The 27,761-nt window shown below is 40.2% G+C and overlaps 1 protein-coding gene and 1 pseudogene across 2 annotated transcripts; one reads left to right on the top strand and one right to left on the bottom strand.

Annotated features, from left to right (window-relative positions):
• Positions 1-816: 816 nt before the first annotated feature.
• LOC149848678 (ubiquitin-conjugating enzyme E2 variant 1D-like) lies at positions 817-12,413 on the top strand. The gene is made up of 4 exons (XM_089996848.1): positions 817-1,304; positions 9,087-9,226; positions 10,084-10,209; positions 12,102-12,413. Exons 1-4 carry the CDS (start codon positions 1,271-1,273, stop codon positions 12,240-12,242), a joined length of 441 nt encoding a protein of 146 aa, XP_089852974.1. The 5' UTR covers positions 817-1,270; the 3' UTR covers positions 12,243-12,413.
• An 11,448-nt stretch (positions 12,414-23,861) lies between these two features.
• On the bottom strand, positions 23,862-24,862 carry LOC149848677 (putative CCR4-associated factor 1 homolog 11 pseudogene; annotated as a pseudogene). Its single transcript, XR_016430341.1, has one exon. The product of XR_016430341.1 is annotated as a putative CCR4-associated factor 1 homolog 11 pseudogene (transcript).
• Between the last annotated feature and the right edge of the window lie 2,899 nt (positions 24,863-27,761).

Here is a 27,761-nt window from a genome sequence, read left to right as displayed (position 1 = left end):
ATTTTTTTTTTATTTAAAACCTGAAAAAACCACACTCAACACAACGATCTAGTCATGTTGTCTCAGCCTGCCATGCCTTCAGCTGTCGTGCCAGCAGCGTAAAACTTTGAGGCTAGGACCCTTGCTCCTGGGACTTATGGTGGGTGTCGACTTGCGCAGAAGGTAGACACCTATGGAATTCTGAAGAAAGACTGTTGGCGGTTGTGGTCAGCCTTGACAGTTGACAGCTTGTTTAGTGGCCATGGCCCCATCCCACAATGCTAACCCCTTTTGGGGCTTTCACACTCCTAATTTGTTTACACTGATTCAAAATCAGAGTTAGTGAGACTCAACCGACCTAGATGGTAGGTTTGTAGTCAACTTTAATGATGAAGCCATAATATGGTGAAATCAGTTTCACTCGTTTCCTATGTCATCCCTATCTTCATATCCTTCTTGGGTATTTTATTGATGCAACTTGTTTTGACGATATCAGACTCCATAGATGTGATCTATATTATTCATTTAGTGAAGATAGACATTTAAATTACTGAAATCCAACTTTTGTGCAGGTTTGATGAGTTAATAAAGCAAAAAATTTTGTGACTTGAAAAAATCATATTTTTCATAAAAAATGCAATCTAAGAGTTGATTCTTATTCAATCAACCATGCTGAATCGGTTTATATGATCATATTTGATCAAAACAAATTTTTTTTTGAATTTATTACCGAAAAAAACAGCACCCACGCAGACCTGATCGCGCTGGCTCAGCCTGCCATACTTATGGTAGTCGTGTCAGTAACTTATAACTGTGAGGCTAAGACCCCTGCCTTCTTGGGACACCCATGACAATTGAACCTTTACTGCCCATCTAGCAGCCAAGGCTCTCTTGGGGCTTGATCAAAACAATTTTTTTTTATTGTCTTGATCAAAACAACTTGCATCATAATATTGAAAAAGGGATGGAGATGGGGATGACATAGAGGATGACTGGAACCAAACTCTCATATGGTAGGGCATATGTGCAAATCTTTTTATTCCATCTCGCCAAGTAACCAAATCTGTGAGATGTGTCTGGAGTCCACTTTATTCCTGCGAAATCCCAACCCTTGATGTATTGAGTCATCTCTCTCTCTCTCTCTCTCTCTCATTTTTGCGAGAGTGGTCGCCACCCACGGCGGTCGGCCCCCCCTCGTTAACTAGATTCCGGTCTCCCCATCATCTCTTATACCCCCTTGGAGTTTCACCAGATCTTTATTTTCAGGAGAGGAGACAAAAGAGCACCACCCATGACGATCGGTTCTGGAGGATCAGGTGTTGTGGGTATGTGTTTAAATCATGATTTTGTGAGATGGGTGTCCTTTTTCTCTGATCCTCCATGAATGGGTTTGTGGTTTTATGGATGAGTTGATTGTAATAGTTGCATATTTGATAATTTTTCAGGTTTTTCTTGAGTTGGTTGAGTGTTTGATCCTGTATTTGTATTTTTTTTCATGGGTCTCTGACTTGTGATTAATGGCGGATTGGCTTGATATCTATCTGTAGTTTTTTAGTTCCTATGGTTTGATAAATTTGTGAACTTGTTTCTGTTCTCTGGTTCATCCTTTACCACCCATTTAGTCTTACCGAGTAGAGAGATGAAAACTGCAGTGAAATTAGAGGGCAAAAAACGTGTTTGAGCTTTTGTAAGATGAACTGACATCGTTCGCATGGTATAATGTTACTGATAAGAACTTGTGACCGGGTAGAACTATACCAATACTTGTTTTGCCCACAAGGGCTCCGGTCATCTGGTAGGAGCGACTTGTGAATGTCACCAAGTTGACGGGACATCACAAGTTCGAAATCCACGGGTGGCGTCCCTTGCCGCAAGGTCGAAGCTGGTTGTAGTTCCTGGTGGACAAGGGGAATCTCAAGGGTTTTACCAACCGGAGGCCAGCCAATGTGCGGTCGGTGACAAGGGGGGGTTTTCCCTTGGATTATCCAAAAAAAATACCAATTTTTGTTTCAGGTAGAAAAGTTTAGCTAAATACTGAAAGCAATCAATATGTTGGTGTCCCTTTTTTTTTTCTTTTTTGCTAGGCCAAGGGAAAAAACCCCTCATCACCGACTGCACATTGGCAGGCCTCCGGTTGGTAAAACCCTTGAGGTGTCCCCTGCCAATTGGCGCGGACACCCAGCTTCGACCTTGTGGCAAGGATGCCTCCCTTGAGTTTCAAACTGTGGTCGTTTGATGTCAGGTGATAAACCATGGTTGGCCCTAGTCAGGAAGGCGGAGCCCATGTGGGCGGTGTGCCTTATTTTTATTATTTTATTTTTTAGTAGTATTTATTTTCTGTTATACAATGAGTTTAATCCTAGACTATGTCACATGGGTGCGGGTGCGGCAAAAAAAAAATATTATATGTATATATATATATATATATATATAATTTTTAAGTTTTAACAGTTAACAACAATTTTTCAATATATATATATATATTTTCGACCTTTCTAACTACTTCAAGTATTTTCTAGGATAAAAACTGCTGACTAACACTTTTTTTTGGCATAGTTAAAGTATCAAATAATCAATTCTTTACTATGTTCATGCCTAAGTCGTTTGATCCCATGAAGTTTCATGTATGGCATTTATTTTGTGTATTATATGCTCAATTGATTCAATTAAAAGACAAGTACAGGCATTTTCATGATTTAGTTTTGTAATCATATGCTCATATCATTACATAGGTAATCAATAAAAGAATGAATAGCAAATGCTAGTACTGTATTGCCTTTTAGATGCATACACATTGCATTACTAGCCTGATATCTTCTCCATGAAAAGTATGATCAGGCCTCTTATCCTTTCAGTTGCATCAAATTTTAGACAGCAAAATATTTGTCTTGCATATGTGAGTCAGGTACTTATGTGGTTCTTCTTCTTTTTCCCTTTTTATAGGAAAGTTGAGAGATGATCCCCTTGGGATTTGAAACCCGAGAGCCCTCGGTTAAGATAGTGCAACCCAACATCCAGCTATCTCATTCGACCCCAGTTACATCCTTCATTGGATATGGATAATCTGTAGTTATGATCTTGTATGTAGATTGAAACCTACAATGATCATAGACATCATCAATTCATCGAGAAATTTCGGAAATCCCAAAACCCCCAATTGAAAATGAGAGTGAGAAAGAGAACAACTGAGAGTGAGAGAGAGAGACAAAGAGAGTGACAGAGAGAAGAGAGACAGTGAGAGAGAGCGACTGAGAGTGAGAGAAGAGAGACTGTGAGAGTGAGGAAGAGCTCGTGAGAGTGAGAGTGAGAGAGAGAGAGAGAGCGAGTGAGAGTGAGAGAGAGAGATGTACCTGATAACTGAGGAGCGGCCGGAAGGAGTCGGCGTCGGCTACAGGAAGCAAACTCGGGAGGATTAGGGCAAAAAAAATTTGCCCTAATCCTCCTCCCCTCAGCCCTTTTCACCGGGCATTTTTTTTAGTCCAAAAATTGGACACAAATGACCCTGGGTGCGTTGACCGCACCCAGGGTCTGGTTGACCGCAACGGGTGCCACACCCGCGCACCTGCGTCGATGTGGGTGCGGCATCCGGTTGGCCGAATCCTTGTGACTTAGATCCTAGAGTATGTAGTGTGTACTAATTTGAAAGGAGAGTTTCATGTTTCTTGGAACTGCAAATAGGGATATGGAAGTCGTATGAATGATAAAAGCATAATCCTGGAAAAAAGTAAATTTTTTGTGGAATCTGGATAATCTTAATCCAATAAAAAAGGTGCTTTGAGTGAGATGCAGAAATTCATGTATCTTAGAACTTCAGATAAGGATATGCATGTCGTATAAATGATAAAAATGTGACCTCGAAAAGGACTGAACCTTGTGTATGGAATCTGGATAAGTGGAACCAAAGAAACGGGCAGTGAGTGCCAATGAAAAGTGAAAAATGGAATCTACATATTGTTGGCATGTCATTATCATCATTTATTATTGACCTGGACTTAAGATCATGCATATAACGGTGGTATCAAAACAGCATCCATAATCAACTGTCTTTTTACTTTTTTCTTTTAGGTTATTTATGGTGCATGTTCTAAGTCATAAAATGACACTAGTTGCAAGATGTGCTTGTTTCTTTGCTTAAGTGTTTTCTCTGAATTTTTGTCGACACTTGCAGTTTCCTTGCTTTTTACTGAAGTTTGCTATGTAGTGTGTGTGCAAAAAAAGTTCTGACTTAGATCACTCATGATATAAGAAGATATTGACAGTACTATTGCTACTGGACCATAACTTATTCAAACCAGGGCAAATGTAATGGCTGAATGGGTAGAGGCACATTATCTTGTCCTAGGGGTAGGGCTGGCAAACGAACTGAGCAGCTCGCGACTCATCTTGTCGCAAACTTGTTTATGATCAGTTCGTATAGCTGGTGAGTTGAGCCACGAGCAGCTCATTTAGCTTAAATGAGTTGAGCCCAAACATAAGGTGTTCAGCTCGGGTCGGCTTGTATATATAAAAAAAATATATTTTATGTATAATATTATATTTTAAGTGTAATATATAAAAATATATATTTTAAGTGTAATACAATATATATATATATATATATATATATATATATATATATATATATATATATATATATTCTATGTATAAATAACATGGAATGTTTTTGCACATGCCAGCTCGTGTTCAGCTCGTTTCATCCCCAGACGAGCCGAGCTCAAGCTTGGCTTGGCTAAAAACGAACACAAGCCGAGCCACAAACTCAATCCACCGGTAAACGAACCGAGCCCGAACATGCCCTGTTCGGTTCGTTCGGCTTGTTTACCAGCCCTACCTAGGGGTATCAGGTTCGAGTCCTACAAGGATATCTATCCCTTGGCTTGCATACTGGATAAAAAAAATAATACTTTGGTTGAGCATAAATATTCTAGAATATTTTTTAGACTTTGTGCCATGCCTTCTATTTTTTCTCTGTTTATAAAAAATAATCAAGTTGGTATATTTATGACTGATTTGTTAAAAATGAAGAAGGTACTCTTTTTATCACTTAGTTAATTCTAGGTTGTGCTCCTATTTTGCTGTGTCGGCCTTTTAGCTAACATGTATAAGCGTGAGCATGTGGAGGATATCTACATTTACTGATTATATCTATAACAATGGGTGAATCATTAGTTTTTTTCCGATCTTGTTAATGATACTGACTTTATTCAACATGATATCTTATCGACCTTTAGGTTGTATGTATGCAAAAGGTTCAATTTTGCCCCTTATTTTGGCTGCACAAAGTCTGGCTTTGAATGGCCAATTGGACTTTCTGAAGTACAAGCTTGAGGCAAGGCTGTTATTTTAATAATTTTCACGTTGGCACTATGTCTGTCCTTGATAAGGGCGTTTTAGCCTATATAAGCCTACTTTGTGCTATCATTGGTTTGTTCAACATCCTTTGGGACGAGAGTTTCCTCTGTGAAATGGGTGCTTAGTTTCAAAACCGAGCAGCAGTATCTATAGAGGGAAAACTTGATTGTTGGGATTATCATGGATTTGTAGATATGGATGATATGATTGTCAGAGTTTATATCTGCAGGGTTTTCTTTTTTTGATGCTTATAACATATTGTTTTACTTTTTTCTCATATCTGCAGTTCATCATTTTCATGGCAAATTTATAGTTGCAGTAGGTTTCTTCAATCTCTTTATTTTGATTGGAAAGTCTGCACGTGAACTTTCTGTTGACTGTATGTTGCATTGCTAATGGGCTCACCATTTTTTCTTTTTTAATTTTTTTAAATACTCCCTTAAACTTTAAGCTAGGTGAAGCAAATATATCCATAACTGTACTTGCATATCAAAATAACCACTTTATGCTTACCAAACAACTATAGCTCAACTTGTTTCCAAGTTCTGGCCTTTTTACTCATCCCCATCCTAACTTCTTCCTCATCTTAAATGATAAACCTGTCGGCATATATAAACATTGTCTGCTAGGCGGTTTTTGACATTCAATAATAATGAACATTTAGTGAGTCCTAAGGGTAGGAAAATAAATTAAATTAAGAATAAGGGAAAATTTGTATCTGCATTTTTTGTGTGGGGGTAACAAGGTAATTTTAACTTCATATTGAAGTCGCCCCAAGATCGACCCAACATTGATAGAGAAATGGGGGGTACTTGGTGAGTATTTGAAAATTTGCAAATCTTATTCCAATATGGGCTTCTATGATTTTTATATGCTTGAGTTTCCTTGTTAGCACAACATGGAATCTGCTAAGAGCCATCACAAATATGAGATATATGTGAAATTTCACAGAAGGCCAGAGGGACAGATGGGATTTCAATAAGAAAAGGACATTCTTTGAATTCAAACTGTCAAGGTTTACACTTCAAAATAAAAAAAATGGATTAGATTATGCACAAAGCATATTTGCTATGTTAGAATATCTGAAATCATGATTTGGTCGACTATCTTAAAACAGTGGATGCTCCTCCACTTAATGTGAACCAGTATTACTACATCCAGGATACATATAACTGATTTAAGCCTTCTCATTTCACCCAAGAATTGATGCATGCATAATCTTCGGTCATAGAAATGGAAACTTGGCTCTTGCTCAGAACACCAATAGAGAAGGAAATGTGAGAAATTGGTAGGTCATATTAACCTTTATACTAGAATAATCTTCTCTTGGTTTCAAAACCTTTAAAATGACAAGATCTTTTATTGGGTTCGAAGTTCTACAATCTCAGTCTATTTCTCTCTCTTGGCTTATACCTCTCTTTCCCTTATACTGTAGAAATGGAAACTTAACTCTTGCTTATTACACCAATAGAGAAGGAAATGGTAGGAATTGGTAAGTCATATTAACCTTTATACCAGAATAATCTTTTGGTTTCAAATCCTTTAAACCAACAAGACTTTTACTGGGTTCAAACTTCTCAATCTCATTCTCTGTTTCTCTCCCTTGGCTTGCCTTCTCTTTCCCTTATACTGATCCATCTAGTCCTTGTGTTTGTCCCTTTCAAAGTGGATGGATATAGAGAAAAGTAAAGAATCCATTTCTAAAGTCTAACCTTGCGTGGGCTTCTCTCTTCCTTATAGTAAACCAGTTCCCATGCCTGCCCCTTTCAAGGTGGATCATATAATGTCAATGAAGTTTTTCTTGCTTACTGTTAATATCTTCTCAGCCCAAATTATAAATTCTTGTGAATTAGCAACATGATTTTGCGGTTTTGAAGATTTTTTATGAATGGGACCATGAAAATGCATCTTTTCATTATTTATAATTGTTAGGGCTGGGAAACGAGGCGAGCAGCTCGCCGTTCGGCTCGGGTCAGCGAGCGAATCTACAATCCAGCTTGTTTAGGTAAATGAGCTTAGCACGAACATGGCAAGCTCGGCTTGCATAGGCTCGTTTTATATATTATATATGTATATATTATATATTTTATATGTTTTATATATTATATACATAATATGCATGTTATATATGTTCATATAGGTATTATACATATATTATATATTTTATATATTATCAAGCTTTAAAAAAAAATATTAAAAAAAAAAACAAGCCAGCTCATGCTCAGCTTGTAATGAGATTGGGCTCAGATCGCTCACAAGCCGAGCTTGAGCTGGGGTATACCCTTAATGAGCCGAGCCTGAGCAGCCCAAGCTTGGCTTGTTTACCGGCCCTAATGCTCGTAAACTATTTCCCTAGAGGTTACTGAGTATAGCTACTTAGCTCCAATTCGTATCGTAAAAAATCATAAATTTTGAAAAGGAATTTAAAAATTCTAAAAAATCAGAAAAAATCAGAAAAATTAGCAAAAATGCTAAAAAATTATATAACACAAAAAATGATGAAATGCCGAAATTGCAACCATAAAATCACATATGAAGCTTTTATGTCTATATGAGCTACATAACACATCATCAATCATCAAATCTCACAAGAACAATGCAAAATACTAATATCTTCAATTAAGAACATGCCACAAGATTCATCAAAAAGCAAAAAAACCAAGTTTATGAATACTTAATGGTTACAAATACATAACCAAGTTTTTAAGAAGTATATCATCAATCATCATTATCTTCTTCTTCTCCTTCTCCTTCTTCGACATTCAAATCATCTTCAATATACGTGGGGTCTTTGTCATTTTCGTCCTGAGCTCCCTCCACGTTTGTCCAGTGAATGTCCTCTTCATTCAGGAGGTCTACTTCTTCCTGAACCCATTTATTCAATACATCGAAGTTCTCTAAACTGATGGGATCAAATTGTTCTTTGTGCCTCCTTGAGACAACTTTTCCATTTGCCTATAAAAAAAACATGAAAATTTAAAACCAGTTGAGTTTTGTATGCATAAAAACATATGAATATGACAAATAAACTTTATAAATTTAAAATTACCTTTGCCTCGGTCGTAGGTTATAGCGAATATACGTGAGGTCATTGAGCCTTTTGTGCTCTAATATGTTTCTTCGCTTTGTATGAATCTGCTCAAAGACACTATAATTTTTTTGGGTGAAAAAATGATGGAAATGCACTTTTACTTGACAAAATCACTAAATCCCTCTCCTGGCACAAAGATCAGCCCCCAAAATGGTCTTATAGCTCCTAGGGTGTGTGGAAGCTCTCTAGTATGTTCTATACGAATGAGGGTTTTGGCCCTCAAAAGCCCTTTAAAAATAAAAAACTTAAAAACCCGGTTTTTCCCTTTTTAAAGTCCGTCGGTACCTTATCGTATGATACAGGCTGTATCTTACGATGCATATGATACACACCCGTATCGAGATACGAGTGTGTATCGTATTGTGCCCTTTCATTGATACGATATGTATCGTAGCATATCGTACGATACACTACGACACAGACAACATTGGATTATAATCTAATAAATCATGTTTCACAATAGCTAATAACATTACTTGCATATTTGCAATATCATTGCGTTTTGGACCAGCTTAATCCTTTTTCCTGTTTGTTTGTTGAGGAACGTTTCATCTTTTTTTTCTCAATTGATGTCATCATGATCAACTGATATGTAATTTGTTTTATAAGAAAATAAAATGTGGAATAACTTCCTTCATGATTTGTCCTCATTTCTATTCTGCAGTACCTCGAAATTTCAGATTGTTGGAAGAGCTAGAACGTGGAGAAAAGGGCATTGGAGATGGGACAGTTAGCTATGGAATGGATGATGGAGATGACATTTACATGAGATCCTGGACGGGTACCATAATCGGTCCTCACAATGTAAGGGAATTTTTCATTACCTAAATAAATAAATTGATCTTATAATATTTCTTAAATGCTTCGTGTGATTTTGTGCTTCCTACTTTGTCCCCATTAGTTTCTTTGACTGTTGAATTTGTATTTGCTGAAAATCAATAATAAGGCTTATGTTTTTTTTCAGCTTATCCTTATTTCATGTCATGCACACTTGACAATTTCAGATTGCTTTGTTCTCTTGGAACATTTATTTAGGGGAAGAATCTTGATTCCCATTCTGATTTCTTTCAGTTTTTGAGTTATGACAGTCACTTGGTGCAGCAGACATTGCTCTAGTTGATTCTTACGGTTAAATAAGTTCAATGGGAAATAGAGAATAAATGGACTGTTGGTTATCAAGCATGTGGCAAATGATTTGTGATTGCAGGAGCTACATGGTCCAGATAGATTTTTCCCTTTTATTTTTTTGGTGGCAGTAGTTAATGGTGCTACCAAAATCATGTTTTTATTGCTTGCAGGTTCCCTATTGTTCTGTCAAAAGATTGCTGTAGGTACTTAGTAGCTAAGTGACTAGCTTTCTGCACCAATTTTTTTTTCCTTACAGATGTAGATTGACAATCCATGCACAAAAGAGTACATGGATGCTGTACAAGCAGAATTGCTGCTGTCCTTACGAGTTGGTTGGAATCATTTAATTATTCTGTGCATTCCCTTTACATTGTCTTCCATCTTTCTTGCATGTGATATTGTTTTCATCCCAGCAGTCCTTGGATGCAAATTGTTTTAATTAGAAGAGCTGCTGGTCTGGATTAATGTTTCTTCTCTGAGCATTGGTCTTGTTGTTTGGAAGATTCTTTGCCAACATACTTTTTTCTGTGCAGTCTGTGCATGAGGGCCGCATCTATCAATTGAAGCTATTCTGTGATAAGGATTATCCAGAAAAACCCCCAAGTGTCCGGTTCCATTCGCGGATTAACATGACATATGTGAATCATGAAACTGGAGTGGTGAGGAGACTTTTCTTTGCCCTTTTATTGGCATGTGTACCCGCAAAATCAATTACATTAGCAATTAAAAGGACAGCAGTAGCTTCTCCTTTTTGTTTTTGATGAAAAACTGATATATCACTTAATAACTGTGCCTTTTCTTTTCATTGGTGTGCCTTCTAGCACATTAGGGCAGGTTGCTGTATTTCCTTAATCCATTTGGTGATTTCCTCCTTGTCAGGGAGATGGTTAGGTTCTCCATAACTATATTTGGCTGCAGGGATCTTTTCTGTAAAGCAAGTTGTCATGCTACAACCCCATGACTTCATGGTTTTTTCATCTTGAATATGACCAACTTTTTTATCTCTGTCCACTGTTGAACTCTAAGCCTCGGCCAAGTCGGGCTTGACTTGCCCAATCTGGCTCTTTGCAGGCTGCCATTAAGTCATGCTACAAGCCCATGACTTCATGGTCTCTTCCATCTTGAATATGATCAACTTTTTGATCTCTGTACACTGTTGAACAACTTTTTGATCTCTGTACACTGTTGAACTCTACGCCGCGGCCAAGTCGGGCTTGACTTGATTGGCCCAATCTGGCTCTTTCCAGACTGCCATTAAGTTGCCTGGCCCATGTGATAATGTTATAATCATGTAATAGAGATTCATATATACATATTTCATTGTATCTCTTGAAAATATTAGAGCAGACCAGAGTTACCGGAAGCTTCTTAGATAGGTGGGAAGCTCGCTTCCCGGAAACTCGCTTCGTAAGCACGGTACTCCACGCTTCCGAAACTTGATGAGAACCTCGATTCCCCCACGCTTCTCCTACGCTTTCCACATGCTTCATCTATTCTTCTTATATCTTCTTCTATTCAACTTTTCATGTTTTTTTATGTGTTTTCTCTCACTCTTCTCACTCCCTTTCATGTGTTTTCTCTAAATTGGTAGTCATCATTTTTAGATTTTGTTAAAATTTTAATTTTTACACTAAAAAAATCATGAAATTTAATATTAGTCACTTTATTTTAGTTTTTATTTGTGTTTCATTTTGATTCTTATTCAATTCTTATATTTCTTTTTTAATATTCCTCGCTTCCCGCTTCCTATACATTTTAAAATACATCGCTTCTCGCTTCCACTTCCCATATCGTTTCCCGCTTTCGCTTCCTAGTCTGGCAACCTTGGAGCAGACCATGTTATTGACCATCTTTCAATTTCTCATTTCAAATTTTCGAGAAAGTGCACTTCTAAATCCTTTTCTTTCATAACAGACCTGGGGGAATTAAGGCCCCCTCCTTTTATGACAGTTATTCAACCACCTATATACCAGCGGGTTTTGAACTTGCAACATCCCATGACATGGTGACGTGCCAAACTGCTCCTACTGTACGAGCGGAGCCTCCATTGGTAAAATCCTTTTCACGTACCTCCCTTTGTCCATGCATTTCCACATGCAGTGGACCATGCATGTTCATGTGAAGTTGCTATTAGATATTCTCAAGCCAGTAGCTTCCCTGGACCTTGTGATTTTAAGATGAGGGTGGCTTTGGAGATAGACAACTTGTAGGCAGCTCTCTTAACCAGTTTTGAAAAAGCTTAGGAGACAACTGGTCATCGCCGACCCCAATTGTTTTGGGATGAAGGCGTAGTTGTTGTTGTGTAGACAACTGGTCTTTTGAGGAGTTTTCCTTGGTCTATTTTCAAGCCTGTAGCTTCTTGGATCTTGTAATTTTAAGATGATGTCGATGCCTTCATGAACAATGTAATTCATTAACGTTGCAATGTATTCCAATTGATAGGGCCGTATCTTAGTTTTGAAGATCGATCAATGCCTATGCTTGCCCGCTAAATATGTCACGCCAAACAATGTTTAAGATTAAGTTCATAAATTTGAGTTTGTGGATGCAGGTGGAACCAAGGAAGTTTGGTATGCTGGCAAACTGGCAACGCGAGTACACGATGGAGGACATACTGATGCAGCTAAAAAAAGAGATGGCTGCTCCGCACAACCGGAAATTGGTTCAACCTCCAGAAGGCACTTTCTTTTAGCGACAGCTACTACTGTATCTAAATGCAATGCCATTATTTTATCTGAGCGTCCATGTCCAAGAACACTTAAAATAACTCTTCTTTGTGTTCCTTCTTGAACTTCATTGTTAAGCCTATGCTTCTTGTTGAAGAATTGCTTATCTTGGTTTTATATATTTAAAATGAACAAAACATAATCTTAAGTTTCTCTGATTGTCATGCCACTGTAAATAATTGTGTTTATTGTTTTTTGCCTCCGGATTTAGCAAGGGTAAAACTTTGCTAAACTTTTTGATGCTGCTAAGCAACCAGTTTACTCCCATGTCATGTGCCCTATTGCTATTAATAGAAACTACACAGAACTTGTCCCCGTGTCCATGTGACAGTTCAGCGATACTTGCTTTATTCCATGACAATGTGATGTCATTGGCTTTAATAATATGACCGTGTCATGGTGGGTTTATTTTAGTTTATTCTTTTTAGATTACTAGGGAAAAAACCTCCTTGCTCACTGAGTTCACTGGCTTAAAAACCCTACGTCCTTTTACACTAGCTAACACTCCTAGCTTCGACCTTATAGCGAGAGGAAGGCACACTCATGGGTTTCAAACTCATGACATCCTGTCAACTTGGTGACATCCACAAGTTACTGTTACTAAATGAGTAAGCGGGGTCCTGTGTCAAGCTGAAGGCCCAGGATTGAATCCCTCTGCCACATGGGGCGGCTGTTGTTCTGGTAGGGCTCCTCGTAACCCCAGCTTGCCTTTCAAATGAAAAAAAAGGGGTTCAACTTGGTAACATTCATGTGTTGGGTCACATACCAAACTCGTATGCATTGTTTGGCACACACGTAAAGGAGGGCACCCAGTGCTTGGGGATCGATGTGTGCATATCTCGAGGCGAATGACCTTTGTCATGTGCAGTGAGCATTATGGGGTAAGCAGTGTTCGCATAACCTGCCATGCGGGTGAAAGAATGGCACTCGACGAGCATTAGGCAAGAACTGTGTGTGCACTGTCTTGTGTTGTGCGAAAGTTTGGGATGTGGCAAGAGCAATGCTAAGCATAATTGGGTGGTGAATGCATCAGATGTAATAGTAGGCGATATGCGTTAGGCTATCTGTGATATGCGGTTGTAACGTGTCATGCGATGGGTAACGATATCGGCGTTGGTGCGGCTGTGTCTGACGATAAAGGACGTGACAATGGACAATATGTGTTGAGCTATTGGTGATATGCGTGGTAGCATGTCACTCTATGGGCAACAATATTGACATTGCAATAAGATGTGACAACATATGCGGTGTGTTGTTTGGTATCATATTGGGCCAGCAGATCAGATGATGGATGCCTTTGAAAGATTTAGTTAAATGCCTCTCAGCTTGAATGAGATTTATTCCGCTCATAGCATTTGGTATGTGCGGGGGTACGTGTGGGTTAAGGTTAATTTTCCTAGGGATCATGTTAGGTGTTCCCAATCATACGTGGTGGCATGAGGCCGAACAAGTGAACGACCAAGCGTCAGTGATAGAATTGGGTAGCATTGCTCACTAAGACATGAAACTATGAATTGACAGCAAGGCTGGGGTCGACAACGACCTTCTCCTGATCTTTGAGATACCTTCATGTCTCTTGGGTGACACTTCCAAGACATCGCATCGTGGGCTTAGTGGCATGACGTTGCTGTTGAATTCATGTTGTTGGTTCAGAAGTGCATGATCATCGCCCTCTCTTCGGAATTTGAACAATTACAACTTTCGCATATTCGCGAAGGGTCCTGTGGTGCAGTGCATGAGGTGGTGCATGGAGCCATGATGGTCTAGGCCACTGTGCATGAGGTGGTGCATAGGGCCGAACATTCGTTTAGGTAGTTATGCATTAGGTGGTGCAGAATGCCTGCACAAGGGGTATTGTGAGGGGCTAGGGTCGTTAGGCTGACTATATTGGGTATCCTAGCACCGCACGGGTTTACAAAAAAAATTAGCCCATGACAACTGATATCATAGCAGAATGATTCATGATGACGTTGCCAATGACTGCGTTACATATGGTGCACTCTTGTGCGATGTGGTGTTTACCAAGTTTAAAATGGTGAAATGAAGATTTTGTCTGGTTCAACTTTGATTTTAGAACTGGTGGCTTGATGGGTTGCTGTTGATGGCTAACAGAGTACACTGGATGCCTATGCGATGTGCGTGATGAGGTGCTTGCGAAGTTTGCAGCATGAGAATGTTATGAGTGGTTTCAAAACCGGAAGGAAAAAGACCGGTATCTTTGATCATGCTTGCGAAGGAGCATCAGATCGACACTTGCTTGGGGGACTTGACATTGTGCACTGGACCATGGACATGTCGTGTGGTGGCAGGTGCTATGGTGTCGATGTAAGAAGTTGTGAAGCAGCCGGTTCTTGTGTTAGGGACTCACATGTGCTCGGATGCAATGGAGTGCCCGGGGCTAAGGGAAGCTGTTGTTGGAGTTTGGCTGTGGGCAGAGCAAACCGTGACACTCCATTCGTTGCGGTCTAGTGATAGTTGGGAGAACTCAAGTGGAAGTGGCTGATCGTGCTTCCTCTGAAGCATCGGTTGAGGTAGTCTTGGAGTTTTCACGGCAGCGGAGGGCCAAATGACGGAGCTCAAGAACATGACAAGTACCTGGTTGGCTTCTTTAACGAGAATTTTGAGAGTTAACTTAAGCTGTGGGCGAGTGGGACACCCAAGTGATGATGGTGTTGTGCTATACGGTGGGATATGGATGTTGGCCCAAGGAGGGGTCGAGATGAAATGAAGGCTCAAAAGTGTCTGAGTTGGATTGAGAGTTGAAAGATGCTAAGCATAAGCAAGAGCTAAAGTTGAGTCGAAGGGAAATTGACAAAGGATGTGAGATCCCTCCTCCACATAGTTAAGATTTGGACAGGACATCGAAGAGTTGGGTGGGGAAAGTGTTGTGGATTGGCTTTGTAACACAACTGAGCATGTTTTGCTACGCCCTAAGGTTCAGGGCTTCAAAATAGTAGTGGGCCGCAAGGAAAAGTGGTGGACTATTGTCGAAGTGACTTGAGGTATGTCGCGGTATGAGACGTGACATGTTGAAAGTTGTGATGACAGTGGGTTGAAGTTAGGGAATGATGCACCATGAATTGGAAGTCCAGGTGCTTGGGAGTGACACTGGACAAATCTTTGTCGGCACGTGAGGCATGCCTTAAGGTTTAAGGTGCCCAAAGTTCTGAGGAAAATGCAAGGTGAAGCTTGGTTGTTGCTCGTGATGTTGAGGGAAACACGAGGTGAAGCTTGGTTATCGCTCGTGATATTGAGGGCAACATGAGGTGAAGTTCGGTTGTCGCTTGTCAGTGAGGGAAACAAGAGTGGATTCTCTAGTTGTCGCTTGGATGTTGGCTATGGGAGCAAACGAGAGACACCCTGAGGAGCATTGTGATTAAGGGCAGCATAGAGCGGATTCTCTGGTGGTCGCTTGTGGTTGGGGGCAATGCAGAGTGGATTCTTTGACTGCCCATGTGATGGCTCTCGGGGCAAACCAGAGACACCTCAAGGAGCGAAGTATAGGCATACCTTTCACGTATCACTATCGAGAGAGCATATTGTGTGCAGCAAGGTCACTGCTGAAGTGGAATTGACGAAACCTCAAGTGACGGAGACAATGGATGGTCGATAAGAGCTTGCAGGGGAAGTTGGGAATGAAAAAACCTCTAGAATAGACTTCACTTTTGTAGTGGTCAGTGTGTGGGCCACGTGCATGGTGAGTTGGTGAAGTCGGGGGCGAAGAGGCATCCAAGTTAAAAAAAGTTGTTGGTCGTGCACGAGGGGAGTGTATGTGCAAGAAGGATCCAATGTTAACGATGGATCTTCTAGAGTGAAATTACAAGTTGGAGAGGGATGAGGTAAAGTAAGACCAAAGCGATAAAAGTGCAAAGAAAAACTGACAATTTGATGTGAAGACCTTGTTCCTCCTAGTGCCAACTTCGACAAGAATGTCGAAGAGTTAGGTGAGGGAGAGTGTCAAAAACCAAACTTGTATGCACTATTTGGCACACGGGGTAAAAGAGGACACCCAGTGCTTGGTGACCGATGTGTATGCATATCTCGAGTCAAATGACCTTTGTTGTGTGTAGTGGGCATTGCTGGGTAGCAATGTTGGCACAACCTGTCGTGCGAGTGATAAAAAGGCACTCGACGTTCAAGTAAGCGATGAGTGTTAGGCAAGAATTATGTCTGCATTGTCTTGTGTTGTGCGAGAGTTGGGATGTGGCAAGAGTAGGGTCAAGCACTATTGAGTAGTGATTGCATCGGGCGTAGTAGCAGGCAATATGCGTTAGGCTATCTGTGAGATGTGCCATGCGATGGATAACAACATCGACATTAGTATGGCTATGTGTGGTGAAACAGTGACAACAGGCAGTATGTGTTGAGCTATTGGTGACATGCGCTGGTTGCATGTCACTCGCTAAACAACAATATTGACATCCTTGCAATGGGATTTGGCTACAAAAATGTATTGTGTTGTTTGGTATGGTATTGGGCCAGCAGATCAGAGGATGATTGCCTTTGAGATGTTTAATTGGTTAAGTACATCTCTACTCGGATGAGATTTATTTCATGCATAGCATTTGGTACACACAGGGATACATGTAGGGCTAATTCTCTCAGGGATCATATTAGGTGTTCTCAACCGTGCATGGTGGAACGGGGCCAGTCAAGTTGATGCCCAAGCGTTGATGAGTGAATTGGGTAGCGTTGCTTAATAGGACATACAACTATCAACTGGCCGCAAGGCTGGGGTCGGCAGCGGCCTTCCCTCGATCGTTAGATACTTGCATGTCTCTTGGGTGACACTTTCAAGAGATCATAATGTGGCATTGCTGATGAATTTATGTTGTTAATTCAAAGAGGCGTATGCATCACTCCCTATTCGAAACTCGAAAATGTCTGCCTCCACATATTTGCTAAGAGTACTTTGGCAATGTGCATGGGGTGGTGCGCGGAGCCATAGCTTGGTTTAGGCTGTTGCGCATGAGGTGGTGCACAGGGTGGAACATCTGTCTAGATAACTCCACATGGAGGTGGTGTGCAAGGTCAATTATTGGTTTGGTGTCTGCACAAGGAGTGTTGTGCGGGGCCTAGGGTTGTTAAGATGGCCAGATTGGGTTGACTGGCACCACCTCTGTAACAAATATCGTGAGATTTATAAAAATCTTGTGATAATATCGCAATAAATTGCCTGATAGTTTAAAACGGCAATTTCTTGCGAGATTTTCAAACCGTGACAACTATCGCGATATTTACCGTTTTAGCAGATATTTATCGCGAGATTTTTATTTTTAAATATGTTTTATTTATATTTTCTTATAAAAATTATTTTTTTATATTTTTTAATGCTGAGATTTTGCCAAAAAAATGCAAGATTTATGAAAAATTTCAAAATCTCTCAAATTTTTGACCCCCTAGATTTTGCCCGTTTTTAACTTTTGTCACTATGGGCACCACACAGGCTCACGAAAAATTTACCCCATGACGACAGAATAGCCAATGCCATTTTTTTTTTCAAAAACACTATTATGGTTCAGACATTCTGGACATGGGCCAAGAGGTGCCATGTTGACCACGGCTCTGTTTTGGTTTTTGGGGTATAAAACTCCTCAAGAGCCCCAAAGGGGTTAACACTGTTCATGCAATTCACATTATTGAAGTTACTGTGTTCTCACAATAACACTGTGGTTTGTGGAAAATTTGCGTCAGTTGGTCGTTCAGAATGGGACTTAACTTGGAAAAAAAATCCAAATTGGACTGACGGTAACAGATTGCATCAACACCTTATTTGCTCTCTCCAGCCTGATGCCATCTTTCCGATAAGAAAAGGGAGAAGCCTTTTAGCATCTCGCTGGGCTTACCTTTGAGGGTATTACAATTAGGATTGTTTTATGGAAGCTTGTATCATCTGGCATCATAAACAATCAATTTTACTTTGTTTAATACACATAACAGCATAGAGATTTCCTTGGCTACCTGCCCAAGTTGAGGGTTACTGATTTGATACAACTTTAATTGCCTAAAACTTTCATTGGGATGTGTGCCATGTTTATTTAGTCATGTGCATGTATATTAAACTTAATTCTTGTAATTTGCAAAGCCCTGATCTCTAAGTGAGTATATATATAGAGTAATGGGTCAGTGCTAAACCCATTTGGTGGTAAATAGATTTTTCAGCTTATCTGGTGCTTTTTATGAGGCTCTGGCCCTATAAATGTGTTGGGCATGGCCGATTTGCTAAGAATCCATACCTGAATCATGTGTTTCTATAAAAAAAAATGATGTTTGAAGCTTGGAAAATTTACAAAGATTTTGTACTGTTGATTTTTTTAACTTTATAAAAACCCACCCATGTATTGGAATTAAACACTTCAAGAGCTAATCCCTATAAAATCAAGCACATAGATCACATCTGTACGGTCAGAATTTAAAAACAACTCTCTCTCTCTCTCTCTCTCTCTCTCTCTATATATATATATATATATATATATATATATATATATATATATATATATATATATATATATATAGTTCCCAGTGCATTCGTCACCACGGGGTTGTCTCACAGGTTGCCTAACAATTAAGTAAAAAAAAAATAGCGAGATTAATATTAATCAAAAGCATTTAGGCCCTGTTAGGAAACTAGCCATCAGAGGTAGTGAAAAGTGGGAAATAACCCAGCTCCAAAGTCATTTGGGATGGATGGTAATTACTAGGGGTGTCAACGGGTTGGGTTTGGTTATGACCCAGGTGGAATCAGACTTGGACCCAATTTTTGAGTATGGTATCGGGTTCAGACCCAGATCTAATCGGGTCCACTATAAGAAAAACCATACCCGGTAAGAACTACATGAACCATACCCAGTAAAAACCATATTTTTTTTTTATCATTTTTACATTAAAAATTTGTGGGTCTTAATCAGAACTCGGATCGGGTTCAGGTCTGTTATAAAATTTCACAAACTATACCCGGGTTCATATAGTAATCGGACCTTTGGGTCTGGACTCAGGTCTTAATCGAGTCTTATTGTTTATCACCATACCCGGACCCTATAGGGTTTGGTTCGGGTCGGGTCTGGGTAAACCCGACCTGTTGACATCCCTAGTAATTACCAGATACTACACCAGTTCTCACACCGGCTCGCCTTGTGTTGGGATGGGGATGTTGCAGGTTTAAAACCCAATGGTATAGTTGTATAACTGGGAGGGTTCTGCCTAACCCCAGCTTGCCTTTCAAAAAAAAAAGTACACCAGTAACCGCTCTGACCAGCTTCCCAATGCTCTTCCAGTTATAATTTCAGCTTTTCAACTGCGTTCCAAACAGCTGCATATGTGAAAGTGGTAAATCCTCAGCTGAACCATTCCACTTATCCAAAACAACTGTGGATTTGCTAAAACCACAAAATTTGGAAAATCCCTATCTGCATCCTTAGCTGCCGTGACTGGTAGTTTCCAAACAGAGCCTTAAAGATAATTCCTAGGCCAAGCGAATTTCTACCTTATATTTGCAGCTCGCAAGAATGGGACTGAATCTGGTTTATTTGTGATCTATGGGAGCCATGGTGTAATTACACAATCTGAACCTAACATGTGATAATGGCTCAAAACATAGAAGCACCATTTTTTGACTGACCCCATCACTTCCAAGGATATATTCTGAGTAAAGACTGTAAAAAGTTGAAAAAATTTGAAGCTTCATATGCATTACAAGAGGTAACTTGAAATATCATGGTATACAAATCACAGTTTAGATAATCCCTAATGATCATGATGATCCATTGAATCTTGGTCAAGTACATATTCATGCGCGATCACGTTAAGCATATCATGGAATACTCTATAGTTGATAGCTTTCACACCCCATATCATATCATACATTCAGATTCTTGGTTGGTCTGTCCGAAGTATCAAGGCACCAAAGCATCTATAACTAAAATGAATTTTCTGATTCACGAGTACCATATCCTTTCTAGTTGAAAAGTCATGTCCTTGCAGGCAGGCAATAGGTTACAAGAGCTTAACAGGAAAAGACATTATGACAGATTTTCTGTACACTACTTTACAATGTCATCACATAATTATCAGAGAAAATAGTTTTGTCCCCTTCACAAAGTTGACAAAGTTTGCATAAACTTTTGATAAATATTGCTTCTGCCATAGAGTTAAAAGAACAATCGCTGTAAGCAAAAACAATTCATGGGTAGGATGGCTACAGCATTCATAAGTCCAATAAATTACTCAAAAAGTAGTTAGCAGAGCTAATTCTCTTGCTTTTGTGCAATTCTTGGTACTCGAAGTCTAGAAATTGTTTTGCACAAGCAAGACGAGAGAATTCATGATGCTTTGCATCTATTGATGTTAAAAACCTTTTTCTACGTGCCTGAATGCTTTGGAAGAATCAGTGAGTCCAAACTTGCAAATGATCCATAAATGGATTAAGATTTAACCAACTTTACCTTAACCACTTGTTCACTTACTATGATGAGCTTAATGATTAGGAGTTAAAACAACATTCCTGCTATGAGGAAGAATATCACAGTTAAATTTTGATTATACAATGGCCAAGTACAGAGGAGAACAGGAAAGCCTGTATTGCATTAGAGTAATTTGAAGAACAACGCTATGAAACTTAATATTGTTGAAGTACTCAAACTTTCAAGATAACTCAGTCAACATATAGTGTTTTGTCTCCGTAGAAGGATCATGTGCATAACTATGCTCTTGCAAATTTTTAGATGAGCAGCTATGGTCTTGCATACCAACAGAAACAGAAAGATCATGATATACCATAACATTCACTTTCGTAGACAGTGTATTGAAATTTAACCTTTTCTAAACACTGGCTGAAACATCCAATAGTGAGAATAAGAGCATCCTACTATTGAACTCTACCCGCTCTTTCCCTTCAAGAACTCGATGGCTCTTCACGTGCATGGTCATAATCTTAGGATCGGAACCAACATGAATAAAATCTTAGGGGACATTTAATGGATCCGTTTGCAACCTGTGGGCAAATAAATCAAATACACCTACTGAGACTACAGGTGTTTTTCGAACTCCAAATATCATGCAGTAACTTCAACACACAGATGGCGGTTTGGGTAATCAGGAGAAGCTGGTCAGTGCATCTTGCACGCCAACAGATGGAACATAGTACCTAGCAAATCCATCAATAATAGATTTGATTACCATCAGTAGATACATAACATACCTTCTTTATGCAATGCCGCAACTACTCAGGATAACTCCTGCATCTTATAGAAGCCATGCGACAGCAGAAGTATCACTACATAACATCAATGAACTGAAATGTTTACTAGAATGGCACTGGATTATAGTGTGGCTTTGAAAGTTGAAACTGCCTGAAGATATTCTGAATTGTGCCAAAAGGGAGGATCATGGTAATGGAAGTTCAACATATAGCTCAAGTTTGTAGAAGAGCTATACGCATCTTCGGTTAATGGCTATTGCTGAACTAAGTTGTAATCTTCCAAAAATTTAGGCAATGGCTAGGAGGTGAAATTGAGAAAATCTACTATTCTATATATGACGGATTAGATAGCAGAATTAAAGCATTTGCATTTTATTATGACTTATGAGCATGTGATTATTCTTCATCCATCAACAGTACCATGACAATGAAGTTACCTAGTATACAGTAGCTTAAAGACTCGTGGAAAGCAGGCCATAGTACTAGAGGAGCACAGTATCAAACTTTACCATGCTATGCAGTTGCTGACCTACATGGATAAGACAGATACACAGATAGGAGCAATTTTTAAGAAGTTTTTCAATAGGAATGACATATATGAGACAAGGGAGAGAGTGAAAATGCAGTATCTGTGAGTGACAAACCATAAACTCCAGCAGCTTGTGGATGTCATTTGTGTTAATAGAAAGATCAGTGTAAATAAAATGTACTCAAAATAATTGACATGTTACTAAAACTTTCAAGGCATTGAACTTTAGGCTCTGTTTGGGAGACATAGTTGGGAGCAGTGATGGGGGGATTCACGGAATCCAGTCGTCTCCATCGATTGGAGTCACTGTTTTGGGAGGGAGACAGATATGGGAGTGGTGTTGGGAGGGGCCATGGTGTTACAAATGAGTGGATTTCAACAATGTCTTCTGAAGATGTTGTTGCCAAATCTAGCAATTCCAACACTACTGCCATCACCACTCCCACTGACGACTCCCAAACAGAGCCTGAACCCAGTTGAAAAACAGGCTTTACATATTGAACTGTGCCAAAGGGAAGGGAGGGGGCTGTCCTCTACAACCAAAAGGCCATTAGGAAGAGATCGGGGTCATGATATTTGAAAGTTTTAGGTGATTGCTGAAAAGAATTTAGCAGGGTACAAAATTTTTCTGTTGCACAAAATTTTTAGGGGAATTGAAAAATCTACCAAGTTGTTTGTGATTGCAGAATTATGACTTTAACTTCACCACATATAGGAGGTCGGTCAAGAGTGCATGGAAATGCAATGGCATGAGAGTGTTGTTTGAGTCAGTAGAAGTATGACGACCTCCTCTAGATGAGCCTATGATTTGAGAATATCTTTTGCATCAGTACAAAGATCATGGACCATCCATAAACAATTGCTCATGCGCCCCACAGAGCTCAACAGCTCTACAATGTATACAATTGCCATCGGCTGGAACTATCACGTCATTGGACTTCCAACTTCACCCAGGCAAATGACTCGATTGAGTCAGGAGGAATGAGTGATTCAAACATTCACAAACTCCATTAAAACCAATTGAAAAAGGGTTGCATGTTGAACAAGTAAAACTGCAGATAAGTTGATGAGATTATCGTTCTATGATCATGGTATATACTAAACTAATCTAGGAATTAGGCAAGGGTACAAATAAGGGCATCATTCTTACTGAACGAAGGATTAATGATCTTTAACATGGCCTAGACAATGTGCTTGAACTTGACGAGATCACGAGACAATCATCCACAAAACTCTAGATCAGTGTGAAAGCACAAATAGGACTAATTTGTCTGACATCTACAACTGTTAATCACATTGAATACAAACATCATGCCAACAGAACTACAAACCTTGGTGTTTAGGCAACTAGCCCAAGTACTTGACATCACTGTTGATTTTCACTACCTGGGTATTAAAAACTGGACCATAATCATATAATCAACCATTCACAAAGTAAGTGGAATTACGAGTCTACAATGCCGGCAAAAGGATTATGCAATTGAAATCTAACTTCACTTAAGCAATAAATCAAACAGTTGGCACTCAACGAATTTCCTCAATTCTCACATCATGGGATTGTAGAAACAGACCGTGTTTATGCAATGGTTTGCAGGTATTCAAGGAACTCAATCATTCTGTACTCTAAGGACTCGTGATAGGTCATTCCTCCTATCTTTCGGTGACCAAATTCACCAAAACCCAATCTAATTCCAACAATAAACACGGTTCATGCAGCAGAAGGATCGTGATATGAAATTGCTCAATCCATCGATCAATTACGCTAAGAAGAAGAAGGATAAGATCGCAAAAAATGAAAAAGAAGAAGAAAGGATGATGATGCACAAAAAGATGAGGATGAAGATGAAGGAGAGGAAGGAATTGCTCAAGGAATGGTCTCATTTTTTTTCATTATTATTATTATTGATACGATTTCAATAGCAGATACCCTCTAGTCCATAGAGAACGCCGGCATACTTCTCCGTCACGCCGTGGAAGATGCCGTCCTTCATGCAGAGGAAGGCCTCCCAGGTGAGGAGGCTGTCGGAGCCGGCCTGGTGGCACTTGCCGACCCTCCGCTCGACGTTGAGCGACTCCGCGAGCCGGTCGAGCCCGCCGTGGAGGCTGGCGGTGTAGCGCATCAGGTGCTTGAGGTCGTAGACGTTGCAGAAGTAGATGCGCATGAGGTGGAGGAAATCGGCGAGGCTCTCCGGCAGCGCCTGCCAGGTGAGTATCTTCAGAAGGTAGCCGAAGTCGTAGGCGCTGTGGAAGGTCACCCAGGAGACGGCCTCGTTGCAGATGAGCCCCGACGACATCAGCAGCTCGGCGAAGAGGGCGGAGTCGACGCCGTCGGCGCGGTTGCGGGCGAAGTCGATGCCGCTTCGCTCGAGCACGGAGACGGAGTCCGGCGAGCAGATGTCTCGCCCCGGGTCGAAGTCGCGGAAGTTGAACTGCCAGATGAAAGAAGCGGAGGGGTCGCCGAGGTCCGGGAGGAGGCCGCCCTCGTCGGAGAGGGTCAGCCCCACCTGGATCAGGTGGAGGATGTCCACGTTCGCCTTCAGGGTGGAGTACATGTAGTCGGAGTGGTGGCGAAACGGTACGGACGGGCGGAGGACGACCCCGGGGAACTCGGTGTCCATCGCCACAAAGGGGAAGCGGTCCACCGCCTCTCGGATCAGCTCGAACTCGGTCTCGAGGTTGTGAGCCCACACCTCTCGAACCTTCACGGGCCTCGTCGGCTCCGGCGACATCGTCGTCGTCGTCATCTGTGCTCCTTCTCCTCTTGGAGAGCGGTTTCCAGGGCGGGTTTTTGATGCAGCCGGTTTGGTTTGAGGCGGTTTCTTTGCTTTTTGTATTTCTTTTGCTTTCCTTTTTCTTTTTTTCCTTCTGAAGCTGTGGTTGGTTTCTTGCCTGTTATAGAAAGAGGCAAAGTGGGTTAGGGTTTCGCGGAAAGAGGGAAAAGTGCGTTCGGACCGGGTTCGAACCGTGGGGTCGGCTTCGTCTTAGCAACTGGTTTTGGGGAGTTCCAATTTACCTTTCTGCTCTTTTTCTTCCCGTTAAAGACGGACAACTCCCGTGGGTCTTTTTGGGGTTTTGTTCATAGATTAAGGGTACGTATGACAATGGGCTTAAAAAAAACATTAAATTCCTGTGCCGACGTGGTGGTTAGCGGGTCTTGATATTTGGTGTGGATCTTGGTCAACGAGTGTTTTAGATTTTGGATTTGGGTTTGTGTGACCTGTGATCCGGTATAATGTAAAAAATGGTTTTGTTTGGCTGGATGATTTATTGATTATCGTGTTTATCAAATCTACGTGGACCGCCATAGATCACAAGACACGTTTGACATATATGGACCTTGGATTTCTTGGACCAAATACAGTGACATAAAGTTGGATCTGGGTCCAGGAATGATTGGGTTGGATACTGGAGAGTGTGAACTGTTCCTGGATCCATATGAAATCAGGCTGACGTGGATACAAGTCAAACCATGCATCAGTCCATATCTTGGCCATGCACAATAAACATAATTTATTGCCAACTATTATAGACTATAATACTATACGATACGTAAGATCCGGAGTTACGATTAAAAAAAGCTTCAAACGTCCAAATAACGTCCGCCAACTTCTCGTGAGAATTAAAAAAGTTCTATTTTCTCTTGTTTTATTGGCAAAATATCAGTAAAAAGTAATAAAAAAATATGTAAATATAAATTAAAATACAAATGCATGACAAATAAAAAAATCGCAATTTCTTTAGAATATACATGTTGATATCATGATAAAATCTCAATATTTTCATTTTAGTGTTAATATCACAATATATATATATATATATATTAGTTGCACAAGAAAACCCAGAGCCTTGTAGTAGGTATACAAAAAATTGAACCCCCACCCCAAATATGATATTTTAAAAAAAGGTTAATCTAACATTAACATTATATAAATTCAACCTTATTAAAATGATTAAAATACTCTTAAAAAACATATTTTTTAGGCATCATAGGTCTTTCCAATTGAATGATTTAAAAAAAACAACAACTCTATGAAGTTATCAAATTTACCTTTTTTAACCTCAAAAAGTAAACTTGTGTTTTGAAAAAATATTATTTTAAGAGTGTTTTAATTATTATTTTAAAATTGAATCGATTTAATGTTAATCACAACTAGTTTAAATTAACTCACACTAAATTAACTCACACCACACACGTTCCTTTTCCATCAACACCAAATAACCTAACAAATTGTCGTAGCTTTGGCTTACCGCTAATCGCAATATATGGATTTAAAACCAACTCATTTAGTTTTTTGAGGAAAAATCCAACACATTTAATTGAATTAGTTAAAGCAAAATAAAAAACATTCAGGATATAAAACAGTGAAAACAAATAAATAAAGTACATGATGATGACTTATAAGGTCCAATCAAATTTTAAAATATGCATTTAATGCCAAATTATGTAATAACCAATAAATATCATAAAAATTAAACAAATAGGTAAAAGCCATTCAGGGAGACTACCGGAATCAATTAAACGATATGGAAGAAGCAAACGGCTAGACGGCTTCACAGCCCAACCTCGACCAATCTCACACAGTGAAAGGACCCACACGACCTAGACAGCAACGTGCAAACCGTGTTTCTAGTCATTCAAGAGAGAGAGAGAGAGAGAGAGTAGGAGGGATGGCAGTGGGGCGGGGCGGGGGACAAGGTCTCCACCCCCACCCCCACCCCGCCTCAAGATTTTATCCTCCACCCCCGCCCCGTCTCCCTGGTGGGGATGGATTTTATCCTCCACCCCCGCCTTTATCCCCGTTTCTTGTCCTCCATCCCTGCTTCAAACGGGGATGAGGCGGGGCGGGGATATTGCGGGGAAAAGTGGTCGGGGCAGGGATCGTGGCGGGGACGGGGCGGGGAAAAGTGCACGTCCATCCCCGCCTCCACCCCCGGACGAGGATGGATTTTAATCTTCATCCCCGCCTCCATCCCCGTTTCATACCCTTCATCCCCGGTCCAAATGGGGCGAGGCGGGGCCCCGCTTTCCCCCAGTCCACTGCCATCCCTAAGAGAGAGAGAGAGAGACCCAAAAAGCCCACAATGGTGACTAGATGGAGCCAAACCACTGCTTGACCTTAAAGGTTTAATCTAAACCGTTGGTTTCTCCAATGGACGGCTGGGATTCAAGAGGCATCTTGTGGCCAAATGGTTGGAGAGGTGGATGGTCCACATGGTGGAGTAGACATTCATTCCGCGTGGCATCCACATCCATATATAAGTGTTAGTTTTTTCTTTTTAAGGCAAGCTGGAGTTAGGCAGGCCCTTACCGGTAATACAATTCGGTTTTGAACCTGCAACGTCCCAACACAAGGTGACAAGAACTAGCTGCTCCCACCAGATAAGCAGAAGCTGATGCAAGAGGCATTTATGACGTGTAGTATCTAAATGAAAGTGTTGTTGGCACCAGCAAAGATTAAGAATTTCTTGGATTCTTTTTTCCTTTAAAAAAAAACTTCCAGGAATTTTTAAAATTTCTACCGATGATAGTGACGTTTCGAGTGGCAGATAAAATGCAGAATTTGTTGGATATTTTGGCCTCCGGATGATAAGTAAGAAATCCCAAAATTTCAGGAAATTTGATCAACAAACGGAAAGCAACAAAACACGCAAAACAAAGGAAATATAAAAATATAAAAAGTGATTTTTATGGTGTTAATATTGCAATATGAAAGAGGGGAGTAAGTGCCTACTACAGTTAAGAGCTTAATATGAGCAAAC

The sequence above is a fragment of the Nuphar pumila genome, chromosome 1 (assembly GCF_984573655.1).
Source record: "Nuphar pumila chromosome 1, dmNupPumi1.hap1.1, whole genome shotgun sequence".
Classification (NCBI taxonomy): Eukaryota; Viridiplantae; Streptophyta; class Magnoliopsida; order Nymphaeales; family Nymphaeaceae; genus Nuphar; species Nuphar pumila.
The sequence above is the reverse complement of the archived record's forward strand: the minus strand, read 5'-3'. Positions and strand labels throughout refer to the sequence as shown.

Excerpts from the sequence above, each read along its gene's own strand:
- LOC149848678 (XM_089996848.1), top strand. The coding sequence starts at position 1,271 with ATGACGATCGGTTCTGGAGGATCAGGTGTTGTGG. Across the intron at positions 1,305-9,086 it reads TGGAGGATCAGGTGTTGTGG|TACCTCGAAATTTCAGATTG; the intron begins GTATGTGTTTAA and ends TCTATTCTGCAG. Across the intron at positions 9,227-10,083 it reads CCATAATCGGTCCTCACAAT|TCTGTGCATGAGGGCCGCAT; the intron begins GTAAGGGAATTT and ends TTTTCTGTGCAG.